Source organism: Carassius gibelio, chromosome A16, assembly GCF_023724105.1.
Source record: "Carassius gibelio isolate Cgi1373 ecotype wild population from Czech Republic chromosome A16, carGib1.2-hapl.c, whole genome shotgun sequence".
NCBI lineage: Eukaryota > Metazoa > Chordata > Actinopteri > Cypriniformes > Cyprinidae > Carassius > Carassius gibelio.
The window spans coordinates 13236154-13261050 of NC_068386.1; the positions used below are offsets into that span (position 1 = coordinate 13236154).

Sequence of the window (24897 nt, forward strand, 5' to 3'; positions counted from 1 at the left end):
CCCCGCGTCGAGTCTCTCACCTTAGCTGCCTCGTAGCCCATTTTCATCCACTGGGGGCTGGCGAAGTGCACTGTCTCCGAGACACTGTAGCCACAACACACCTTAGACACAAAGGTCCCTGGGAAACATACCATGAACTGACCACTCTGTTGCACAGTCCGGTACACTTTCACCCCTTTTCGATGGAGCACCTCTGGAGAAATCTGTCATGAGGATAACATCACATAAAAACCACATTCTCCTTCAATGGGGTCCAGTGTTGTTTTGGGCCTTTTTTACCGTTATTATATGGACAAAAAGAGTTTTTCCACAGAAGAAAGAGATTTGATGTGAGGTGAGTAACTAATGACAAAATGAACTATCCATTTTAGAGAAACCTGTTCCTAACTCACCATTATGTTCCTCTCCAGCATCTCTAGCCCTGGAGTGCCATTAGCCTGTAGCAGTGTGTGTACAACTTTGTCAAGTTTTGATTTCTCTTCAGCTGGAATACAGTACCTGAGGATGAGAGAGACACATTTATTAGGGGACATGCCATTCGGGTTCAGTTTATCGCAGCTAACAGTCTCTTTAAACTCTTACCAAATGCAGTCAGCACCAGTGTGTAGGTAATCGATATACGGAAGGCTGTTCTGGTCCCGACACCAGCATGAGGTAGAAAAGACCATGCCTATGTTCAGCCAGGGGATGGTCACTCCTTCATACAAACACAAACAGATGAACGCTTAGAGCTGCACAGATCGGTGCACAAATATACACATCATTCCTAATCATCTAGCATGGGATTCTGATTGAGCTCTTGATCATTAAAGTGTTTTATTGTATGCATAAAAGTTTCGTTTTCCAAAACCATTACCTGGCACAGCACCAAGATGACGTAAGATGGATCCTGAGTTATTAGACAGGACAGTAAGATTCCATCCATGCCTTGAGAGCGAAAAGAAATCAAAGTTACCGACTAAAAATAATGCGCAAAAACAGGGTTAAATAAAACCCTGTCTTCTACAAGTAACACTGTACAATAAGGTCGCATATACTATTAAAGCATTTTTGCATTTCAGTTATAGTATTGATTGGTATTATATTTATAACAGAGTTTATAAATGTCAATAAAAATGTAAATGATGTTTATTTGTACATATACAACTAGGGATGTAGAATATCAGCCAATATCGGATAGTTAATCGTGCCTGCTTATTTCCTGTGTTTTTACACCAAGTTAATATTTAAAAACACTTATTACAATAATGCATTCATATTTGAGAAATTGCACAGGCAAAAAAAGATCCATTGTCTGTTGTCAACAGTGTAGCGATGTATAACGCAAAGCTCACGCAGACGTCATTGTCAAAGCAAGCAGCTTCTTGTTGGTCAACGTGGTGAATCTGAGTGACCAACTTCAACCCGTTGGGAAATCTGTGTGTGGAAATCTTTCACCCTCACACAAAATTTCATATCATGAATCCTATTAAAATTACTGGATTTGATGGCAGTCAATGGCTACCATCAACAGTTCGGTTACCAACATTCATCAAAATACCTTTTTTTTTGTGTTCAGCAGAAGAAAGAAACTCATACAGGATTGGAACAAATGGAAGGAGGGTAAATTATGACAGAATTTTCAATGGCCCATTTTTGGGTGAACTATCCCTTTAAAACCCTTACTTTGAAAATGGCTCAGATTTGCCCACAGGAAATCCACTCCCATGAGTCTTTGTATCAACCCTCCCACAGTGCACAGCAACATGGCATTCCTTTTCCTCAACCAATCTCCAGTACTCCCTCTGTAAAAGTGAAAAGACATGACAGTGAACATGATTAAAAACAACATCACTTATTTCTGCACATGATGAAAACAGCTTGTCAACATGAAGATGTACCTCAACTTCAGCAGTGTCTGGCTCTTTGCTGAAGCACATGTTCATAGTATTCCTGGCTGCCCTGAAGAACGTCGTCAGAGAGAACGACTTTCCCTGTGAAAGATGGACAAACAATGATGCTTCAAAAATACCATGTTCATAAATGTAATTCCAAACAATCGAACAAAAATACCCTGTAAATGCACTTGTGATGGTCATTTATCACCCCTTCTTCCTCCCCTCTCTTCCCTAGTCTTCTCTGCCGGGTGGTCTTTGCCGTGGGGTCCAGCTCTCTGAGGTGCTCACGTGCTCCACTTCGGTGCAACGCTCCATTCACAAGCCCATTTTTGGGCTCAGAGCGTGGAAGCAGCAGAGCGGCATGCTGGGATATGTCTCCCTGGCCCTCTAGAGGCCCACTTCTTTTCTCCAGGGCTTCTTTCTCTGCCAGCACTTCCTTCTCCAGCTGGGCCCTTTGGGCTGGGGACAGGGAGTCGTAGGAGAGCAGATATTGGCAGTATGCCTCCTGGAGCTTGGCCAGCCGATCTTGAGCCGAGCGCGGGATGCCCAGCAGATCGGCGAGACGGCCCCACGACTTCAGGTCTGTCACCTGCTGCATTCCCCCCATTTCATTGAGGATCTGGAAGAATCTGGCCAGGTCCAGTTCACAGCCACCTAAAAGGATGCAAAAAGAATGCAAATAAATAACTGCGTTGCTGAAAATGATGTAATGGGTATGAATATAAAATATGTTGGACCTATGACCAGTATAAAGAAAGCTTCTTTGAAACTGTAGCTTCTGCTTTACAATCTAAAGCACTGCAGTCAAGCTAGTGACAACGTAGTTTCATAGCAAGGTAAACATTTGTAAAATGAATGTAATATTATATATAAACAATATTTTGTTTATAAAACGTATAAAGATAAATAAGAGTAAAAAATAAAATACAACAATTAAAATAAAAAAATAGTGATTATTTTGAAGAATATTTTGCTATAACTGACTTTTATTTACTCGCCAGCACTGTCTCTGACTGTTAATTATGCCCTCAAAACACTGTTTTTCTGTTCAGCACTTTTTACCTATAAGTGGAGGCTCTTCCATATTAATGCCTTGTGTCTGCAGGTGTCTCCTGATGCAGGCCAGTTGCTGTACATTCGGGCCCCAGCGTCTACCCAGCTTGTGCACATGCTGCACGTACGAGACAAAGCGCATCTCCTCTTTAAGCTTACACTCGGGACGCCAATCCGCTGGTGGAACAACCCGGTACAACCCATACGCCTCCGCTTGCCCCCGCATAAACTCCATATAAATCAGTGGGTCATGGAACTCGCGTGTGCTGGGATAGAAAACAGGAACATCCATGGCCTCCGTGTTGCGCCGGCCTCGCTCTTTAGGCCCCGCTTGGATGAGGGGCTCAGTGGTATTAGAAGGATTGCCTTGTTTTAGTGAATTGCTTGTTTTGGGGATCTCTGATATTTGGGGGGAGTTGGCTGGTTTTAAAATGTCTCGTGTTGAGGTAGTGGGGCTGTTCTTGGCTTTACAGTGCATCTGTTTGGTGAACATGAGCTTCCCCGCTGAGGTCCGTTTGGGCCGTTGCGATCCTGCCACCTGGGGTCTCACCGGCGTCTCCTGAGCTGCTTTCCTACTCTGCCTCTCCAAGGGAACCACTTGTACTTTGAGCCTCTTAACCTCGACCTCTGCTCCGGTCAGACTAACCCCGGCTAAATCCAACCGCCTCTTTGACGGTCTCAGTCCATTTCGTCTGTGTGGGAAAGTGTCCGTCCCACACAGCCTCCCAGGGGTTGCTGGTGATAGCACCTGTTTTTGCATCTTGGCGTGGCTGATTTGGGCTTTTCCTGAGTTGGAGTGCTGAGGGTGTGTGTGGGTGCGTGTGCTCAGGCTGAGCTTGGCCTCTTTGAGCAGTCTGGCTTTGGTGTAAGTCACGTGGCCCTTGGGGTATTTCACAGCTTTGGTCGGTGGAGTGCGGAGGTCTCTCGTCTTCCTAGAACTGACAGCGGATGCTCCCGATGTTCCATTCACTTTGGAGGGCTGAGGGATGACAAAAATGATTTGATTTGTTATTTCATTTATTTACACTCGAAAACTGAATATATAGTAAACACAACATTCAAGCTGCTGTCACTTCAATCTTTTTAATCAAGTTTAAAACACATATAACAAGCTATAACATACATCATCATATGTTTATACTATACACTTATCTAAAGCAACTTAAATCACAAGCTTTTTATCTGAAAAATCCAAATTCTTTTCGATTTTATCAGTATACGCATTGCTCAGGAATTAAAAACTATGATCCGGCTGCAATAATCTGTGCCACAGTAAACACTGCAGTTCTGCAGTGTTTGCTTTACTTTTACGGATGACATGTGGTTTAAAGGCAAGGACTGGGTGTGGTGATGTCAAGAAGAAGCAAACACAACTTCCTCAAACTGAATGCATAACATTGACCTCCAATTATTCACTCTCAAAGAGACCATATTCTTCCACTAGGGGGCTCAGTGGAGCCGTTCCTTCTTTTTTTCAGGGAGCTCTTGCACGTGACCTGGGCCATGTACTATGATTGTTCCATTTGCATTGATGGGGGATGGGAGACGATTAATTTGACTCAAAAACCAAAGTTCTTGACCGAAACTACAACAGATCAAGAAATAATCCCCCACATGGAGGCAGTTCATGTTTACAAAAAACTGGACCCAGTACGTGGTACTTGCACACCCCACTGGATTTGACTGTGTGTGGAGAGAGAGGGGGGTTGGGTGGAGGAGAGATGACATCATGTGTTGCTATAGACCTGCTGCAGGATAGTACGGATAGGGTAAAGCTAAACGTATGCTACTCTTCCAGCCCATAGCACGCTCTGGCAGAAAAAGCAGGACCAACATATATGGATCCTATTTAGTCTCTGTTATCCTACTGTACTGGGCTGACTGAATTAGCAAAGAGTATGCAGAGGCAAATGATACTGTATTAGAAAAGATTGTTCTAATAGATAATGCTTTATGTAGAGATGGCACACAGTATTTCATGAAAGTGGAAAATGTTTTGCTTTTCAATTATTCATCATTCATTGATAGTAAAGGTTATTCAGAGCAGCTAAACATATATTGAGGTGTATAACAGCAACAAATATCAGCATATAAAAATAAATCTTACTGTAATAGGACAGTCTGTTATAAAATATCTTGCAGTAAGCTGGCTTTGTAGCTCTTACAGTATAAACAGGGGCGTCAGACTGGGGGTAAAACCAGCACTGATTATTAGGGCCCCAAAAGAAGAGAGGGCCCTTGAAAAGTCTGGAATATATTTTATTTTACCTGGATATTTTAATGGGGGGGGGGGGGCATGGGGGCCCTTCAGGACTGCCTATGCATAGGGCCTGGGAGTATAAATAATTCAAAAATCTTTCTGAAAGTAATTTCATTTTCAGCATTTATACATCTGATTCCCTGTGAAATAATGCTTTTTTCATTTGTAAATTCTTTCCTGTTTTTTGTCGTCACCACAGATTTTATCGTTTGTTTTTTGTTTTGTTTTTGGTTGGTCTGGAGGTAACAAAAGCCATTTCTAAACCCAATATACATCCTACTGCATTATGGATGAGCAAATTTAATTTTATGTTCATCAGGGACTCACTTAAAGCTGCGGTAGGGAACTTTTGATGCTCTAGCGGTTCATAAACAGAACTGCTTGCGTCTTGCGGAAGAACATCATAGCCGGAACTACTTTTCTCTGTTTATGTCTATGAAGAATCACAAAGGTACTGGGTTACTCCGCCGCGGTACCCCCGAAGCAATCTAAAATAGTCCGAATATAAACACTTATTATAGGTGCACTCTAGTGATTCAGGACAGGCTAAAAACACGGTTTGGAAAATGGATTCATGGTGTACTCACTTATTATATACATTTTTCTACATTTTGAACACAAACAAAGTTACGGACCGCAGCTCTGATTGGTTGATTTCTTACCGGGAGCGGTCTGTAACTGCAAATGGCAATAGGACACTAGGAGGAGCCAGAGGAGCTTGATTTTTTTCACAGATTATCTGTCTCATATTCTACTGTCAGGACATAATGACAGGTTTAATCAGAGATGGGACCAAGTCACACATGTGCAAGTCTCAAGTAAGTCTCAAGTCTTAACCTTCAAGTCTCAAGTAAGTCCCAAGTATTTTTTTCTTGGGCAAGTCAAGTCAAGTCAAGTCACAAGCTATGTCAAGTCAAGTCCGAGTCAAGTCACCTTAATATTGTTATTTTACCTGCAGAATCTGATCTTAATAAAGTTAAAAGACAAGATATAAGTAACTGTCAGTAAATTAAAATAATTTGGATTTGCATTGTAAATACTCATGTTCAGTAAAATACATAATGGAATCAAACAAAATTGTAACTTCTTAAAATTATTTATTTTTCACTTCTGCCAATAGTGTTTGAAATGTTTTACATTTTCAACATGGAGTCCATAAAACAAATAACAGCTAAACATCCAACAGACTCCTCTCTGAACACCTCTCTCTCTCTCTCTCTCTCAAACACAGTTTACATACAACATTAAACTGTTACATTTCTCCTCTCTCTCTTTCACAAACACACACACACACTCTCTCTCTCTCTCTCTCTCTCTCTCTCTCTCACACACACACACACACACAAACTCTCTCTCTCTCAGTATAGAATATAAATATGACGTATTTTCAGTTGTTTCATACTTTTTTTGTTATGTACAGTACAGACCAAAAGTTTGGACACACCTTCTCATTCAAAGAGTTTTCTTTATTTTCATGACTATGAAAATTGTAGATTCACACTGAAGGCTTCAAAACTATGAATTAACACATGTGGAATTATATATGGAATTATATACATAACACAAAAGTGTGAAACAACCAAAAATATGTAATATTCTTGGTTCTTCAAAGTAGCCAATTTTTGCTTTGATTACTGCTTTGCACACTCTTGGCATTCTCTTGATGAGCTTCAAGAGGTAGTCACCTGAAATGGTCTTCCAACAGTCTTGAAGGAGTTCCCCGAGAGATGCTTAGCACTTGTTGGCCCTTATGCCTTCTGTCTGTGGTCCAGCTCACCCCTAAACCATCTCGATTGGGTTCAGGTCCAGTGACTGTGGAGGCCAGGTCATCTGGAGCAGCACCCCATCACTCTCCTTCTTGCTCAAATAGCCCTTGATGCCTTCAGTGTGACTCGACAATTTTCATATTCATGAAAATAAAGAAAACTCTTTGAATGAGGTGTGTCCAAACTTTTGGTCTGTAGCCTACTGTACATAACAAAAACGTATGAAACAACTTAAAATATTTATATTCTGTACTGTATATATATATATATATATATATGCACTTCTCATGATTGGGTAATCGCGGCAGCTACATTAGTTTTTCTGATTAATTGTTTTGCTCTATGAGAAAGAAAATGTAACAAAATATTCGGGGCTTATGCCTCCTTAGCCCAGCCCTAGCGCCGCCCCTGGAATGCGTTTTTTTGACGGCCTGCTAGCGGATCATTAGGGGCCGTTCACATCACGTCTCATAATGGAAGCAACGCGCGCGCGTCGCACCGCATCGAGTTAAAAACATCTAAACTTTTCAGAATGCCGCAAGCGCACTGCGGGTCATGTGACAATAACTAACCAATCAGCTTCATCCTTTCCCGTATCAACGTTGAAAGCTCAGCTAAGATGAAGGAACAGCTGTTCATAGCTGTATATGGATTGCCATTTTGAAACGAATTTAGTAGCAGAGCTACTGCGAGCGATTTTTAGTGCTGCAAATCCATTTATCCTTCGCTGAAATTTCCGCGTGTTCATTGAGAGAGAGTGTGTCATGGATGCTTAGCAACGACAGACGCCCCAGGAGCACTTCTGCCCGAGCGCTTTGGAAAGAAGGAGAAAGCGGCGCGACTAGCGTTTTCCACGCGTTTTTAGGCGCGAACTATTGAAGACAAAAGCGATGACCCTCGGTACCTCTCAGGCTGACATGTTGATGTGATGTGATATCTGATTTAAGTGGGCGTGGTGTGTGTAAGGTAGAGAGGGCATGACTGATGATAGTGTCCTGATCCAGTCACGACGCTATTCTCAGCCTGCGCTCCAGCTGAGTAATCAACTTTATTTAAAAAAATAATTTATATATTTTATATTCAAACTGAAAACATGATGTGATTAACACTCAAGTCATTCAAGTCATCGTGTCTCAAGTCAAGTCAAGTCCCGAGTCTTTAACTTCCAAGTCCGAGTCAAGTCTCAAGTCCTAAAAATAGCGACTCGAGTCGACTCGAGTCCAAGTCACCAAGTCACAAGTCCCCATGTCTGGGTTTAATATATATGTAAAAAATATTTTTTTACAAAAGTTCCCTACTGCACCTTTAAGCTGAGACAGCTATATATATGTCTGTCAGTGACAGATCACTTCCATATCAGTGTCCTACACTTGGGAAGAAAGCTACAATTTTATTGTTGTAAACACTAAAGGGATGCAAACTTGTGGTCAGTTTCGCTTCTAGGCAGCTCGTGGGACTGGGATGTCCGAATAATGCTTGATGGATGGAATACTTATTTTCCCCTTGTAAAAATTTGCTCAGGATTGGGAGAGAACTATTATTGTTATGTTGAGATCACAAGAAAATGAAGGCGAGGTCATAGGAAAACAATACAGAAAAATGTCTGAACAATGCAAAACGAAACAGAAATCCAGTCGTACCTGTTGTTTTTGTTCTTGTACAGCCCTGTTGGGTCTTAGGTTGTGTGTAGTGGAGGTCCTAGCTGATGCTACAGTGTTCTTCTCCTTCCCATGGACCCCGTCTCTCCCTCTGGCCCTTAAACTGCTCTCGTTTTCCTCAGCAGTTTGTTTATGTCCATTAAATACTGGCAGAGGAGAGAGCATACAACATATATGATGTTAAGAAGTCTTTCAGAACATTTTGTTGAATATCGGCGTATTTAATTACTAAAAGCAAAAGAATTTATGTGTTTATTTTGATGGGGGTTTATTTGTCTGTATTACAACGCACAAGGGTGCACAATGCCTGATGGTTATACGCACTAAATTGACTGACTTAACCAGATGGTTTCCCTCCCAGGTGACCTAAACCAGATGATGTAATATTGTGGTGGAAAGAGACCCAGGTTTGAGTCTTGCTTTGCACATTCTGCGCACTTGACTTGTAAATTGCTCTTATAAAAGACTGCCAAGCAGTTAACACAGTCTGCATACAGGCCTCGTCTAACACACCAGAATTTATGGGATTTTAAATCTCAAATATTGTAACAGCATAGCTGCTAACATGTCTCAGATGAACATTAATATGCAGTAACACAAATGACTGAATGCCACTAAAGTGCTCACTTTTTCCAAACAGCTAAAGACAAATCTCTTTCTTTTGAATGTAAGAACAACATAATATTGCATGAGATCTTCATTCTTCATCTTCATTCTTCATCTTCATTCTTCTTGAGAGCCACCCGCATTCTACATGGACAAAACAAGCAATTTTTTCAAAGTTTTGGGCCTATATTAGCTAAATAGATGGTGAACTGAACCATGTACGCAGTAAAACACTAAACAACTACTGAAATGCTCTTTGGGTCACTTTAGTAAAATGAAAGCTTCTAGAGGGACCAACTTATCATTAACAGTTTGGAGCTCAGCCAATGTTGCACATAAAAGTGTCATATTTAGTGTGTGGTCTCATCAGTATGTTAGGAGAATTGGCTCTGGTTTCGTTATAAACTATGTATGCTCAACATGACTCCCATCTTCGATAAGTAGCACACAGTTTCCGTTCAACACGATGCAGACACAACACACAGAGACTGAATTTAGAGCAGGAGAACTTCCACTAAAAACTCTTGGTCAGTGTTCAATTATCTTATCAGCATGGGGCGCATTTGAGAAGAATAACATAAATGTAAAAACCCTGAAAGCCGTTCCCAGTTTTGGACACAATCACTGTGTTTATCCTCGAGGTCCGATCTGACCTCAAAGCCCCAGCGAGGTGATGTTTGTTTAGAGCTCCTCAGACATGTGTTGAGTATGTGAAGCAGTATTGGGTTACTGAGGTGTCAGATTACACTGCAGATTTTGCTGAGTGGGCTTTAGGGTCCGGTTACAAACCCAGAGACAGTAAGAAATGGGCAAGATCTCAAAAGACAGAGATGGAGCGACGTTGAGCTTAATGGCTAAATTTAGAATCCGCTGTGAACCGAAGTGAAAAAACTTACTGACGCGACACCAAACAGTGTCTTTATTGTATGGTTTCAGTGAAGGCCTGCGTTTGTTTGTTTGTTTCTCTCATTATTTACACTACATGCGTGAATCTGTGGGCGGGGCTAAACAGGCAGTGATGTAGAAGCAGGCGCTGATCTTCTTCTGCGGAGGCGGTGTTTATACCGACACTATTATGTAATAAAGTGGCACATTCCACAACCTGTCGTTTTGGCAGATTGGCTTCAATATCAGCTGTTTTTAGACTAATGAAAAAAATTTTTTTTTATAGTACAATGATCTCTTATATGCAAAAGATTAAGGGAATATTGATTTCTTAGTTCATGACCCCCCCCCCCCCTTTAATAATAAGCAGGGATATGAAAATTCATGTGAAAATAATTATTAGTACACATAAATATAGCACATATCATGAAAATATGTATATATAGCATATGAAACAATGTATATTTTAACACATATAAAATATGTACGTATAAATTAATAAATAAATACACTAACATTTAAATGTTTGGGGTCAATAAGATATTTTTAATTTTTTCTTTTAAGAAGACTCTTACACTCAGCAACATATTTGATAAAAAAAATCAAGTAAAAACTGTGAGATATCATCAATTAAAATATGTTGTTTTCCATTTTAATTTAATTTAAAATGTAATTTATTCCTTTAATTGCAAACCTGAATTTTCAGCAGCAATTACTCCAGTCTTCAGTCACATGATCATTCTACTACTCTGATTAATTATGCTGATGATCAAGAAACAATTCTTATTATCAGTATTGAAAACAGTTGTGCTGCTTAATATTTTTGTAGAAACTGCGATACATTTTTTTAGGATACTCTGATGAAAAGAAACCTCAAAATAACAGCAATTATTTAAAATGTTAATCTTTTTTAATATAAAAAATGTCTTTACTGTCACTTTTGATCAATTTGAATGCATTCTTGCTTAAAGCATTATTTTTTTTTAAAAAAAGTCTTACTGACCTCAAATCTTTGAATATTATATTATATTATATTATATTATATTATATTATATTATATATTGTAAAGGCTTTGCTTTTTTGCGTGTGTGCATACTCAGAAATTGAGCACCTTGTATTATATGGATGGTATAGAGCTAATGTAGTCGATCTGACAGTGAGGGCTGTATAGTCACGACTCATTAACTGTATGGTGTGGAAAGAGGCAGAACCATAACACACCTCATTGGGGTCCCCAAATGAAACCTAATGTCCAACCTGTCTGCTACTGGCAGTGCAATAATAAACTGAACGCTACACAGTAAAATGGATTGTAAATCGCTGCTATTTTAAGTAAAAAGGATTATAAAACGCAAAGCAAGATAAAGTTTATGAGAATAAGTGTGTGTGTTTGTAGTTATTCAGTGTGTCTGAGCAGTGTACGTACCATGACCATTGGCGATGCATTTGTTGGGTCCTTTGCTCCTCCGTGGAGTGGACTGGCAGGAAGAAGTGGCATTGCTGGCACTGTCTTCTTCCTCTTCCTCATCCTCTTCCTCATCTAAATCTTCATCATCTTTAGCACTACCAAAGTATGTCATGTTGCTGGGCAACGCAGCTGAGCCTGAACCAATGAGAAAGAGGGTAAAGACCAAATGAGGGCGTGTCATGCAGAGAGACAGAGAGAACAGAACAGTAGTAATGAGAACCAGCTGAGATGAACATAGTTCCAGTCTTCACATATCTTGCTCTGTAAGAAACCTGAATACCCTTAAAGAGATCACCAAGAATGAAAATTGTAAATTAATAATAAATAAAAAAAAATTGTCCTACACCACCATTCATACACTTCAAGTATGAGGTCAGTGATATGACATAATATAATACGATATAATATATATATAGTGTTCCTGTAGCTCAACTGTTAGAGTGTTGCGCTATCAAGCACTAGGTTGGGGGTTCGATTCCCCGGGAACACATGATAGGTAAAAATTGATAGCCTGAATGCACTGTAAGTCGCTGCTAAATGCACACATTTAATTTTACATTTATAATATAAAAGTCATATATGTTTGAAACAACATGATGGTAAGTTAAAAGAAACATTTGATTAATCAGACAGATTTAAGGTGTTCTGTGTCATTTTCTCTGAGAGCACTATAACTAGAAGATAAACTCTGGGCATTTACTGTGCAAAGCTCCATATCCTGTTTAACTTCCCTGTCCCAGCACTGTGACAGCAGAGTGGTCCAGTCCAGCTACTGATCCTCACTGAAGGGTTCAGTGCTCACAATGGGAAGCCTGTTCACAAGCTTTATTCCACATTCCCTCAACAGCCATTTATCTGCAGCCGAGTCACTGGGTCCGTGGTGCTTGCATGTGCTGTAGCATGTGATTGTGTATGCATGCGTGAGAGAGTGTATATGTGCCTGAGGAGGGGGTGGGGAACATGACAGACTACTGAGACAGCAATAGAGACGAGAAGTGCCCCGAATGCTTTTGAATCAGTCCACTTCTCCAACCACAATAACCAACAGAGAGTTACATTTATATTGCAACCTTGTCATATCTGCCATTATTTGAGATCAATAGAAATGAACTATGTGAAACCCTATTATGGACAGCAAGCTATAATCTCCAGGTGAAATGAGAGCCCAGCTGAATGGTGAAAGAAAGGATCTCTGGGCTCCTAGATTACTCAGCAATCTCTTTATGCCTGTCCTCTATCATCAAGGGCTTTAATAAGGGCTTGTGGGGGCTTTGAGCTATTGGCTATTGTCCAAGAGGCAACTGAATGATTCTTCGATTCCTTTCTGATAATGCCAGAGGTTTGGAAGAGCCATTTCAGGACAAATATTAATGAATGTGATTTACATCTGCAGTAATACAGCCGATTGTGTGCTGTGATGAATTCAACTCTCTCTCTCATTAATGAACATGATATGCATAATTTCACTATCTGCAGGGAAGAGGTCTGCGTTTACTCCCACTGTCCTATTATTTCTGGAAAGAGTAGAAGCATCACGACTCATGCGGTCCTCTGATTTTGAATTCTTCCTTGAAGCAAAGCATGCCTTTGCTGGAGGATTTTTGTGCATGAATCTGAATCTGTTTTTACAACTGTCCCTTACGGGCCGATGGAGAACAAGAGTGAGAGAGAAAGAGAAAGAGATAGAAAGAGAGAGAGAGAGAGAGAGAGGGAGAGAGAGGATAAAACAGCAGAACTAAAATGCATATGCATTATTGGATATTGAATGATGGCACCCAAACCACATGTATAATATATAAAACAGTATTAGTATATACAGTATATAATAATTACTACATTTCAAATGTTTGAGGTTAAGATTTTTTTAATGTTTGAGAAATAAATCTTTTATGCTCACCAAAGTTGTGTTTGCTCGCTCATGAGCGAGCAGTGTATCTGAATTCTGGCTTATCTTCATTAAATCAGCCTTGACTTATGTGACACTACAAGCTCAGGTTATTTTTTTAAAACCCATAAACTAATCCATAATGCCTCTCTCACATTTACATTCACTTTAAGTTCTAACCCAATAATGAAAAGAGCTTTGATATGATGAAGGGAAGGAATGGAGACTGGGAGAGATGTTCTCATTTACAATCTTTATGTTCCAATATCCATTAACCCACTTTAACTCAGCCAAGAGTCCATGGCAAATCCACTCTGTTCCCTGTCTTTACACAACCGTGTGTGAGAAAGAAGAGACATGGAGAAAGTTAACCATTTCAAAGTAATATGGGAAATGTGAGTGAGTGGGAAGGGAGAGCGAATAAGAGAAAGTATGACGTTAACTCAATTAGTGTCCTCTATGTTTGTTCTGCCAGAAAAGTGGAGAAGAAAATATGATGAAGGACTGCAGCTGAATGTATAGCCACCACCAATCCAGACCTTGTTGTTACTGTATTTACATGCACAAATCTAAGCTTCATTCTTTTATCTGGTGTATGTTAATGTTTTAATTGTTCAAAGTTCTGGTAACTTATTGTGCACGCCATGTGAGTTTATCTGTTTATGCTTTAATTTCTCAACCGATAGTATTAATTATATATTATTTTAGTGTTCATTAATATTTAGGATTAGCTTAAATTGGTATATTTTCAGTTTTATTATCATTTTAGTTATAGCTATTTTATGTGCTTTTGTCATTTTTATTTCTATTTTATTTCTATTTAGTTTTCATTTATTTTTATTATTAATTTTAGCACTTTTAGTACTTCAAAATTATTTTACTTCAGTTAGTTACTTCATTAAAACATTTTCATTTAAGTTTTTAATCTTTTTTTATTCATAATTGTAATTTTATTTTAGCTTTATTTTAATTAATTAATTTTAGTTAACAAAAACAACACTGGTAAGCCGTTTACATTTGGAATTAAATTTTTAAATTTTGACATTTTAAAATTTCAATTTATCACATTTATTTATGTTTTGTTGTACATGTAAACATATTCACTGATGCTCTCTCTCATAATATTTACAACATCCATATACAACCCAACTAAAGCGAACTGACTTGAAATATTCTGCTTGCTTCACAGAAGTTTGGATCCACACACTACAGATATTTTTGTCCACTCAATTCAATTTCATATTTAAAAAGAAAACATAAGTAACTTTCATGTTTAGAGAAGAATCTAAAATTTATTTACAATTAATTCTCCTCATAAACTTCAATAACTCCAATGAATAAGAAGAAATCTTATCCTCATCGTCGCGAGCTTTTCATTGCCATTGTCACCTTTGACCTGCTTACTGGAACTGAAAATGTACACTGTGAGATCAGCCAAGACACAAAATAAATAACAGCAGCACCTAAAAGTTTGCCAGCAATAACCGTGAATCCCATGTGAGAGGGGAATGTGTGCTGCCCAGAGGTGGAGAATTATGGAGCCAGTAAACATTCTGAGTGTTGATAGAACGAGAAAATGAAAACAGACACCGAGCAGACCCACCTCTTAGGCAGAGGAAGGTAAGGAAGTCTTCAGTTTTGGGTTTGCGTCTTGTGAGGTGGTTGAGCATGGCTGGGCTCGGGGGCACGGCCTCCAGCATTTTCAGCGGGGTGGCACTGGGAGAACAGGGATGAGACTGAGCAAACTTCCTCTGAGCCTGAAGTCTTGGCCTGGTATGAGAAACAGGGAATTAGTTCTCCTAGAAATGAAAATTCTGTCATTATTTAGACATCTTTCCATCCTTCATTTATTCATCAAGCCATTTTGAAAGCTTTTACTAGTCATACTTTTCTAAGTATTTACACGGACTCCTTTCCTTTCCCCTTTTATGTTATACTGAAGAAAATCATGTGGGTTTCTGAGTAAAATGAGAATAAATTATGACAGATTTTTCAAGTAAGTATTTTTCTGTTTCTTTTATTTGATGGCGCGTGTTTCATTGAGGCAAAAATTTGTTCACAAATAAAGCACTAAGCCCCAAGAAGTGGCTTCGCATCGTGCCTAACAACGCCCCTTAGCGGTTATAAATTCACTGTAAACCATGGCTTCACAGGGCTTATTGCTTTTATAAAACGGGTATTCTATATAAGGTTTCACAGAATAAAACAGAGCAAATAAAGCGTAATGATATAAATAAAAACAGTATTCTTCCACCAAACAATGTAGTTCCTCAGAAACAGTTGCGGTTCCAACAAAGTGGTTGCTGAGCAACACACAGAAGTAAACAAAGGTGTATGTTAATAGTGTAATTTACACCAGCTTCGAACACGGCTCAACCAATCAGAATCAAGGACAGGAACTATCCGTTTATAACCAGATTTTTGGAATCCATGTAAGGAAAAAAGACAGAAACATCCTTTGGTAGGAAAAGAGATGTTAACCGTACAGAAGACCTGCAGAGGGAAGCAGTTTGGTCTGATATATAAAAGCTCAGCAAAACATCTGACTATGTAAGTCATTTTTTAATTGGCCAACATCACAGTATGTTGTGATTTGATGCTTGGATGTGTCCCCCAAGCTTAAAAAAACAAGACTTCCTTAATTTGATATTTCACTGGTAAACAGTATGGACTAGCCTAGGATGTAACCTGATACTGTATCTTTTTGGCAATTAAAGTGATTGAGCAGTTGTTTATACTATAGTTCCACTCACAGTATACTGTGCAGGAAATCTCTCACAGAATAGTTTTAGTAAACTCACCTCTTCCTGACAGGTCCCTCTGTTGAGTACTCATGGCTGCAGTCTTTGCTCTGAACTGCATGTGTCCGGTCTGACTTACAGCTTCCGGCGAACAGCCCAGCTTTAGCTCCCGAACCATTCAAATGGCCATTTACAAAGGAGCCTGGGAAGAGAAGGTGTGGTTCAAGTTTAAGCAACAACCATATACACATAAATAGAGAAGAAAATGTTTTGCTCAAACCAATTTTTTTTTTTTTTTACATTGCTATGATAAATTTAAAACAAAGGGGTGTAGCACCCACAGTATTGTTCAAATCATTCCGTCTAAGCACTGGAGTGAACAAACACAAGAGCACACTCAGAATGAACTGACAGGAAGTAGGGAAAACCACAATGGCTATAGTGTCCTGTTACATTTATCTAAGGTTTCAGTCATGTAAAGTCGCCAAAAATAACCATTTAGCATATTACAAAAAAAAAAAAAAAAAAATATTGTCTATCCTCTTCTTTAACTTTAATAAATCAATTCTGTAATATGTAAAAGATTTGTGACCCTTATGATTTAACGATCATGTCCATGGGTAACACAAAATATATTTTACATTAATCAATTTACGTTTAATTTCATGTTAAAAATTGCAATTTGTAATATAAATAATATAACATTCATAACATAAAATAATTAGTAATATAAAATTATTGACTACATCTTTTATATTATAAACAACCGATACTGTGCATACATAGAGAGAGATTAATTACTTTAATACTTTAATTATTTATTTACACAAGTATGTTTGCATTTGATGATGTTTCAGGGCATTCAAAACAGATTCTATCATGTGAAGTGAACTTCAGCAGAAACCTTTGAATCAGAATGCAGCTTTTAGAATTTTTGGAATTCTGCCTGTTGCCTCATAATTACAGAGAATTTCAAAGAATCTCTGAATGCAATGATAGCAATGCAGTGCTTTTGATTACAAAGTGATTCCAAAGGAATTCTTAAGTGATAGTTACAGAATGCATATAAAGCGGAGAGCTCGTGAGGTGTTCAGTTCATGCCCTTGACATTCTCTGAGATGATGCACTGCACCATACACAGGGAGGCAGGTCACTGAGTTCACCCCATTAGAGTGCAGTGATTTGAGAGCAGTTGAGAGCGCTTCACAGCCCCAGCACATGAAACCCATACTGAGAGGGTATTATTCAGGGCATAATTTACTTTGCTCACACATTTTCAGAGCAATCATGGAAGAAGAAGAATACTTCTAATGGACCACTGAGATGCTGATGGACTCAAGAAAAGTCCCACAGCGCCATGTGCCTCCCTGAGGGTCACAGCTACCTAATGATCTCAGTGTCTAAGCTAAAAGAATTCTTCAAATACCAATGTACCTTCGAAATCTGACTGCACATTTCAGAACATTTTAGTAGATAGAAGGGCGAATACATCAAGTAAATTATGTAATATGGACATTTGTGCCTGTGCATTGATCAAAAAGAATGAACCACTGTTATTGCACATAGAACAGGTTATGATTTCATGAATATGACCAAGGTGAAGACTTGACATCAATATTAATTAGCTAACATGCCTCGAAAGATTACTTGGCAATGTCAGCATGAAGTTAATTAATATTCATGAGCTCAGTCTCAGTGCCATATAGTGACGTCTTAAAAACTCATTCTAGTACTGCCTTTAAGTTGTGATATTATTCTCAGCATATCATTCCCTAAAGGGCTTCAGAATGTTCAGATGTTGAGGGTCACAGAGGTGAGATCTGTGCTGCAGCTGTTCTAAAGGTCAGTAGCCATCTGTAATCGAGATCACTGAAAGCACTGCTCTAGAAAAGATGCATACTCACCATTAACTATTCCAGTGCCATTCTCCACTTTGCTCTTCTGAGATGTCTTGAACTCTTTAAGTGAGAGGTAGAGCACCCGGCGGACCACTCTCTCTTCCGACCATGGGATCCCATCGTTATCATCCTGCCAAAAAAATAAATAAAAAATAAATAAAGCTTATTTTGGAGCTCTAAAAATTAAGATGTGACCTAAAGTCATCTCACAAGAAAAAAATTGCTCTCTGAATAAACAGTTTTGGGTTAATTAGTCAAAAAACAGTCAAATCAATGAAATGACAAACACTGAGAGTGGACAAGGAAAACAAATATTCTTGTATTGTGAAACCACAGCTATACAAGCAGAAGGCTGTGCTATAAATAGTGCAGTTGGCTGCAGTTCCTCCATCCCAGGACGTGTCAGAAAGCCTTTTAATACTGAATGCTCCAAAAGCAATCACAACAAATGCTCTCAGTGTTAGTATAACATTTGTTCCCCACGGATTAGCTAATGTGATGTAGTAAGACATCTTTCAAACTAGGTAGCTGAATGACTTCACTGTTTTTCACATTTCTCTTAAAGCCTCAAAACATGTCCTTCATTCAGTAATGTGATCTCTTATAAACTGTTCAATCTCTTTAGTATAACAGGCCATTGCCTTAGCCAATCACAATAAATCACCAGAAATGAGGTAACAAACAAGTTCATGTCCTCCTCTAGTGTTGAACTGTCACTAAATCACCCACCAAAAGGCTAGTTACAAGGGAAACAAGGCACTTTCAGGAAAAATAATATCTTTTCATTCTAAAATACATCACTGCGCTTTATTTACCTCTATATGATACAGATATAGTAGTGCATTTGGTGGATAGTGGAAGTACATTTTTAGATTTTGTGCCTTAGGGTACCCAGTGACAGCTTTATACCTTTTTCTGAGAGTATGCAATGGTTCAGGAGGTTTTAATGCCAAGAATCTCCAAATATGTGAACTGCTCACATTCAACCAGTTTCCTGCACTAAAGTTGCACCGAAGTGAGTCAGCCCTGTGAAAGCATGCAGCTCTTCAGCATGAGAGGAATGTCATATCTTCCACTGCATTTGGCACTTTCATGAGGCCAGATCTGATATTTTACATTAGTGCTTTATTGTTATCACTACAAATGCACCTTATTTTAGCAAACTGATTCTGAGAGCAATAACAGCCCCAACCCACCACCCATCCACCCAACACGCACCCAGTGACAGCTACGTGAAACACTTGAGATGATTAGTACGGTGTGAAGTGCTTGACCCCAGCTCAGGGCCTCCCCACGGCACACGAAGAAAGTGGCATTCTCTAGGGAACTCACCATGGAAACGCTCTTCCACAGGTCTATTGTGGTGGTAATGTGAAAGTGTGAACTCAAAACCATATGACATCTCACGAGCAACAGCCAAGCTGTATCATTTATAAGATCATAAAAGCAGGGTCCCACAAAAAGAGCCACTAGAAAGTGGAAGCCCCAATCAATAATGCCAGTAAGAAAAGGAAATGCTTCTCTGATAAAACCCCCAAAATCTCATCTGTACTTAAACCACTTTAAAGGGTTAGTTCACCCAAAAATGAAAATGATGTCATTAATGACTCACCCTCATTTCGTTCCAAACCTGTATCTTCAGAACACAGTTTAAGATATTTTAGATTTAGTCCGAGAGCTTTTTGACCCTCCATTGAAAATGTATGTATGGTATACTGTCCATGTCCAGAAAGGTAATAAAAACATCCAAAACAACAAACATGATGACTTTATTCAACATTGTCTTCTCTTCCGGGTTTGTTTTGAGTGCGACTGCTTTGACTGATGACGTACGACACTGCTAACATGTTTTCTGGTGCGCCCAATAACAAAGATAACAAGTCAGCAGTGTCATGTGTCAGGAGCGGAAGAGAAGACAATGCTGTATAAAGTCGTCATTTTTGTTATTTTCTGACCCAAATATATTTTTGATGCTTCAACAAATTCTAACTGACCCTCTGTCACATGGACTACTTTTATGATGTTTTTATTATCTTTCTGGACATAGACAGTATATCGTACATACATCTTCAATGGCGGGTCAGAAAGCTCTCTGACTAAATCTAAAATATCTTAAACCATGTTCCAAAGATGAACAGAGGTCTTACAGGTTTGGAAAGACATGAAAGGTGAGTCATTAATGACATAATTTTGATTTTTGGGTGAACTAACCCTTTAAACTATGTTGTTTCTATATTAATTTGGAGGTTCCAAGGTATGAATATTATGAATGTCATATGGCTTTAAACTGTGATTTTCTCTTTCAATTATAAGACTGATTAAGGGTTCTGCATCGCACTAGATTTAAACCACAAAGCCTGTGCATTACTGGAGGATGCAAGCACTCTGGATTTATGGCCAAATTCACTGATCTTATGCCAGCACAAGGTCCGTTGCCAATGCTTGGAAATTGGCAGTTAAGTAAATGATTCTCCTGGTCTATTATTTGATCAAGAAGGCCTGACACACCTCATAACCGAAAAGCAACCATGTAACTTCTCAATTATCACTAAACATGCCTGTCTCGCCCAATAAAATATACCGTGCACTAATGCACTTAAAGAAATGTCCATTTAAGGAAAGCTCTGATATCAGTACATTAATCACAGATAGCACATGTGCCCAGTATCTCCTAAATCAATTAAACACAAGATTCATGTTGCTCATTTAACTCTCATAATCAGTTCCTCTGTGATAACGGCCTCATATGCATCTTCCTCTTAACCACATCAGGTTGCTATCTGTGCATGTAGCTCCGAGCAGCTTTTACAATTACACTAGCATCTCTCACCACACACCTCGAAACCGTGAGCTGGTTTTTATTACGCTGACAGCAACCCTGTCAATTATTGATTAAGGTGTATTGTGTCTGAAGTCATGAGGATAGGTCTGTCACCATAAGCACAAAGCAGATCTTTCATACAGTGACACATATAGGTTGAATTAGAGGACTTTTTACATGTTTACATTTGGAGTCTATAATCCAAAGATCAAGATAGGCTTCAGAACAACAACAAAGAGCAAAAAACCAACAACAGAGGACAAAGTCAGAGCAATAATGGCAGAATATTAGGCTGCAGACTAGAAGCTTATTTAATTCTAGTGTGTGGGTTTGAGTTGCATACAGATAACTTGTAAAATGGATTTGATTAAACATGATGGCTTTAATGAGTAAACTGCTCCCTTATGGATTTCTACAGCTTGAATCCATAGCAATTCGCATTATAATCAGGAACATTTTTTGTAAAAGCTTTAATCTTTACTTAAAGTTTTGCACATACATTGATTCAGACAGAGCTCCCCAATGTTAGTTGGGTCTGTGAGCGCTGCTTCGCACAGATCAGATTTAAACAGGGCAGCAGAAGACGGGCTGTGGGCCAACCTATCAAATCTGACCTTGCTACCCATCTGTCTCAGACCAGTCACTGGCCACTTTCACACACACACACAGCTGACTAACTACTAATGTGAACAAAAACAAGCTGGCATGAAAGTAATAACGTATCTATTATTACAGGGGCCAACAACCTGATGATAGAACCAGCCTATCAGCAAGGTACGAGCAGGCAGTCAATTGTAAATGATCTATCTATCTATATATCTATATTAGGAAAGGATAGGATACATATTGGAAATTATTTTATCATCATCAATACTGGATATTAAATTGCTGCTGCATGTTTTAAATTATAATTCATCTTTACGCTTGCATTGGTCTTCCCAGGTTCAGTACTGTGCCACACAATTCTCCCTGACTGTACAAAAACAAAGGACTCAGGTGCTCAGGAGGAGTTCCCACAAGCCAGTTTGTAGCGCCTCATCCTATAGGTTTGCTTATCAAGGACACTGTGTTTCCATTGACAGCTCTCTCTACACATTCACCTAGCTGTGAAGACAGATTGCTGCAGACAGAGCCAAGGAAGCCCAGACTCATCCAGTGAGCGGTCCTCTTCTCCTGCCATGACAACAGGAGAATGCCATGGCAAACCATCCGCTTTACCATATGCACCTTCCACCCTCTATTTCCATACATACGAGCAGCATTAAACAATAAGCTTGCAGTGGGATGACTTTAAAACTTATGTAAAACTCAGTGATCTAGTACCATGCATGACAGTTGAATGAAGTCTCCAGAGACAAGCAGACCCTGGTGGAGTCTCTTTGCACTGATTTCACCCATGTTATATCCATTTGAGTAGAGCTACTACTTTAAGCTAAAAATGTTTTGCAGCTGCAAACAAACAGAATCTTCTTGGATTTGAGGGTACTGGTATTTGAAGTACAATGAATCACATGCTAAAAGCCGGAATACACTAAATGCAGCAATATTTGCTTGGCTAATTATACTGAAGCTTTTAAATATATCATATTGCTGTTTGTGACATCTAAGAGTATCTCTCAAGAAAACGAATTAAAAAGCTCTTAATTAAATCAATAGACAAACGCCAGACACATTTCTTAATAATAATAATAAAAAAACATGTCTTGATAATAATATCACAGTAATAACTATACCCAATTTAGCAAGCCCATTCTGAAACAATATGTCTCCATGGAGTTTGGGATGACTGCATCAATTAGTGCACAGCTGGACATGTCTGAGACCGAGGGATGAAGCAGCCATTACAAGTTGCCTGTACTGCAGGTTTTTTTTTTTTTTTTTTACATCTTTTGTTTTATCTTAGAGTTGTAACAGAGTTGTAACAGCCATAAAATTTCATTATACTGATAAAATGTAATAACAAAAAATATAGTAGTAGACTGCACTATGATGTTACATATTACATATATAACTTCAATCATTACTTTAGTCTTCAGTGTCACATGATCCTTTACAAATCATTCTAATATGCTGATGTGGTGCTCAAGAAACATTTCTAATTATTATCAATGTGAAAACACTTGTGCGTAATATTTTTCTGTAAACAATGATACTTTTTTCAGGTTTTCTGATGAACAGAAAGTTGAAAACAACAGCATCTATTTGAAAGAATTTTTCTGTAACATTATAAATGTCTTTACTGTCACTTTTGATCAATTCAATTTCATGCTCACAGAACAAAAGTATATTTTTTTCAATAAGATAATGTCATGATAAGCACTCAAATTCATGAAAACATTCAATTGTAAGTGCAACAATGAGATCAATATGATGAATTGATGACATCTAAAATGTCAATTCTGTTGTTACTGTATTAAAGCACCAATTTGACCTTATTTAACATTTCATTTCACAGTGCAAGGATCTCATATAAGCATGTTACTATAATTAATATAATAACAGTCAGCTCTACAAAATAATTAGACCGCAAGTGCATGTAGTCCATTAGCATTATTCATTACTTATGTAAATACACAGTTAAATGAACACTGTAATATAAAGTGTGACCAAGTGTTTCCTCCAGCCCTATATTCCAAACCTCATTAGGAATCATATATCATACGAACGCAGACCAAAACCCCCAATCTGCACCGAGACATAAAAACCAATCCAGTGACTGAAGTGAAAACAGATTGGGTCAAATTAAAGGCCCATAATATCTCTGTCAGTTACAGGGATGAGGACCAAAAGTTTAAAATGAGAATGAAATAAATCAGAAGTGAAAACACAGTTAGATTATAACTGAAATAGATTATCATCACCCTTATTTGGGATTAAACCTACATTTTTTTGCGTTAACAGACTGGCTTCTTATCGGTTAAGCGACCCCACTAAACCAGTTCTTCCAGATTTCCAATAACAGTCAACACTTTCTAGATTAAAAGAAGAATGTTTAGAGCAAACACTTTGAATGGGTGAGTTTTTCTAGTGTTTGTAAATGTACCTCTACCTTAACTGGGTCAGTGTATCACGGGCTTTAGTTCTGTGTTACTGTGTGATGCTAAGAAAGAGTCTAAAGGAGCTAAACATATATCAAATATCTCTGACTGCTGAGGCCAAAGGAAATGTGTGGGACACAAGAGCTTCCCGTTTAGATGGCCATCTCTGTCACGTGCAGCAGGCCTGTGCTCACTGTGAACAGAGCGATATATATCTGCTAATTTCTCTGATGTTGTCACATTAGATAGATTTGTTTTCACATATGGTGCTCGGGAGAAATCGTGAAACGTGATTTTCTCACAGCCTTCCTAGTTTCTGCAACCTGTTCATTAACACTACACTTCAATAATGTTACGATAATCTACAGTAATAATGTGTGCTGTGACCTCACCTAATCCTGAATGACACTGTGTAATATTCTTTAACAGAAAGAATGAGTTCAAATGGCATAATGGGACTGTAACAAAGGAGTCACTATGTAAATACAGGCTCCTCTACAATGGAAATTGACATATCAACTTTGCTGCTGATCCATGCAGTTCTAATCAGAAATCTCTTGATCCCCCTGTTGATTTAATAACCAACCATATCCGGTTTGGCAAGAGAGAAGAAAGAATGTAAAACATTCTCCGTCTCAATATGCACAAAAGGCTATTTGCATAGCCTTACATTTTCAAAAACAGTAGAGGTTTATACATAAAACTATCTCCAGATTGAACTCTGACTGATGTTCAGCATAAGTGTGTTTGTGCTAGTGCCGTCACATATATAAACATCTAAGCAACAGCTGTATTTAATCTGCAGGATCGAAATGAATTACAGCGAATACCAACTGAAGCCAAAGAAGAGAGCTCCATACAAAGAAGCTATCATCTTTAAAACTGATCATTCCCAGCCCCATATAACTAAACTCGATGTTCAGAGTTTGTACTTCAAGCCA

General features: G+C 38.6%; 1 protein-coding gene across 1 annotated transcript in view; it reads right to left on the bottom strand.

The window, feature by feature from the left end:
* Positions 1-24897, bottom strand: part of LOC128030680 (protein Jumonji-like) — a 29722-nt gene that overhangs the window by 2839 nt on the left and 1986 nt on the right. Inside the window, exons 2-14 of the mRNA XM_052618498.1 lie at positions 18104-18227; positions 16260-16401; positions 15062-15228; positions 11532-11708; positions 8597-8760; positions 2940-3909; positions 2053-2531; positions 1881-1973; positions 1666-1784; positions 857-927; positions 583-697; positions 393-498; positions 21-203 (exon numbers count right to left, since the gene is read on the bottom strand). Of these exons, the coding sequence (XP_052474458.1) occupies positions 21-203; positions 393-498; positions 583-697; positions 857-927; positions 1666-1784; positions 1881-1973; positions 2053-2531; positions 2940-3909; positions 8597-8760; positions 11532-11708; positions 15062-15228; positions 16260-16401; positions 18104-18227 (2910 nt within the window). The remainder of the gene's footprint in view (positions 1-20; positions 204-392; positions 499-582; positions 698-856; positions 928-1665; positions 1785-1880; positions 1974-2052; positions 2532-2939; positions 3910-8596; positions 8761-11531; positions 11709-15061; positions 15229-16259; positions 16402-18103; positions 18228-24897) is intronic.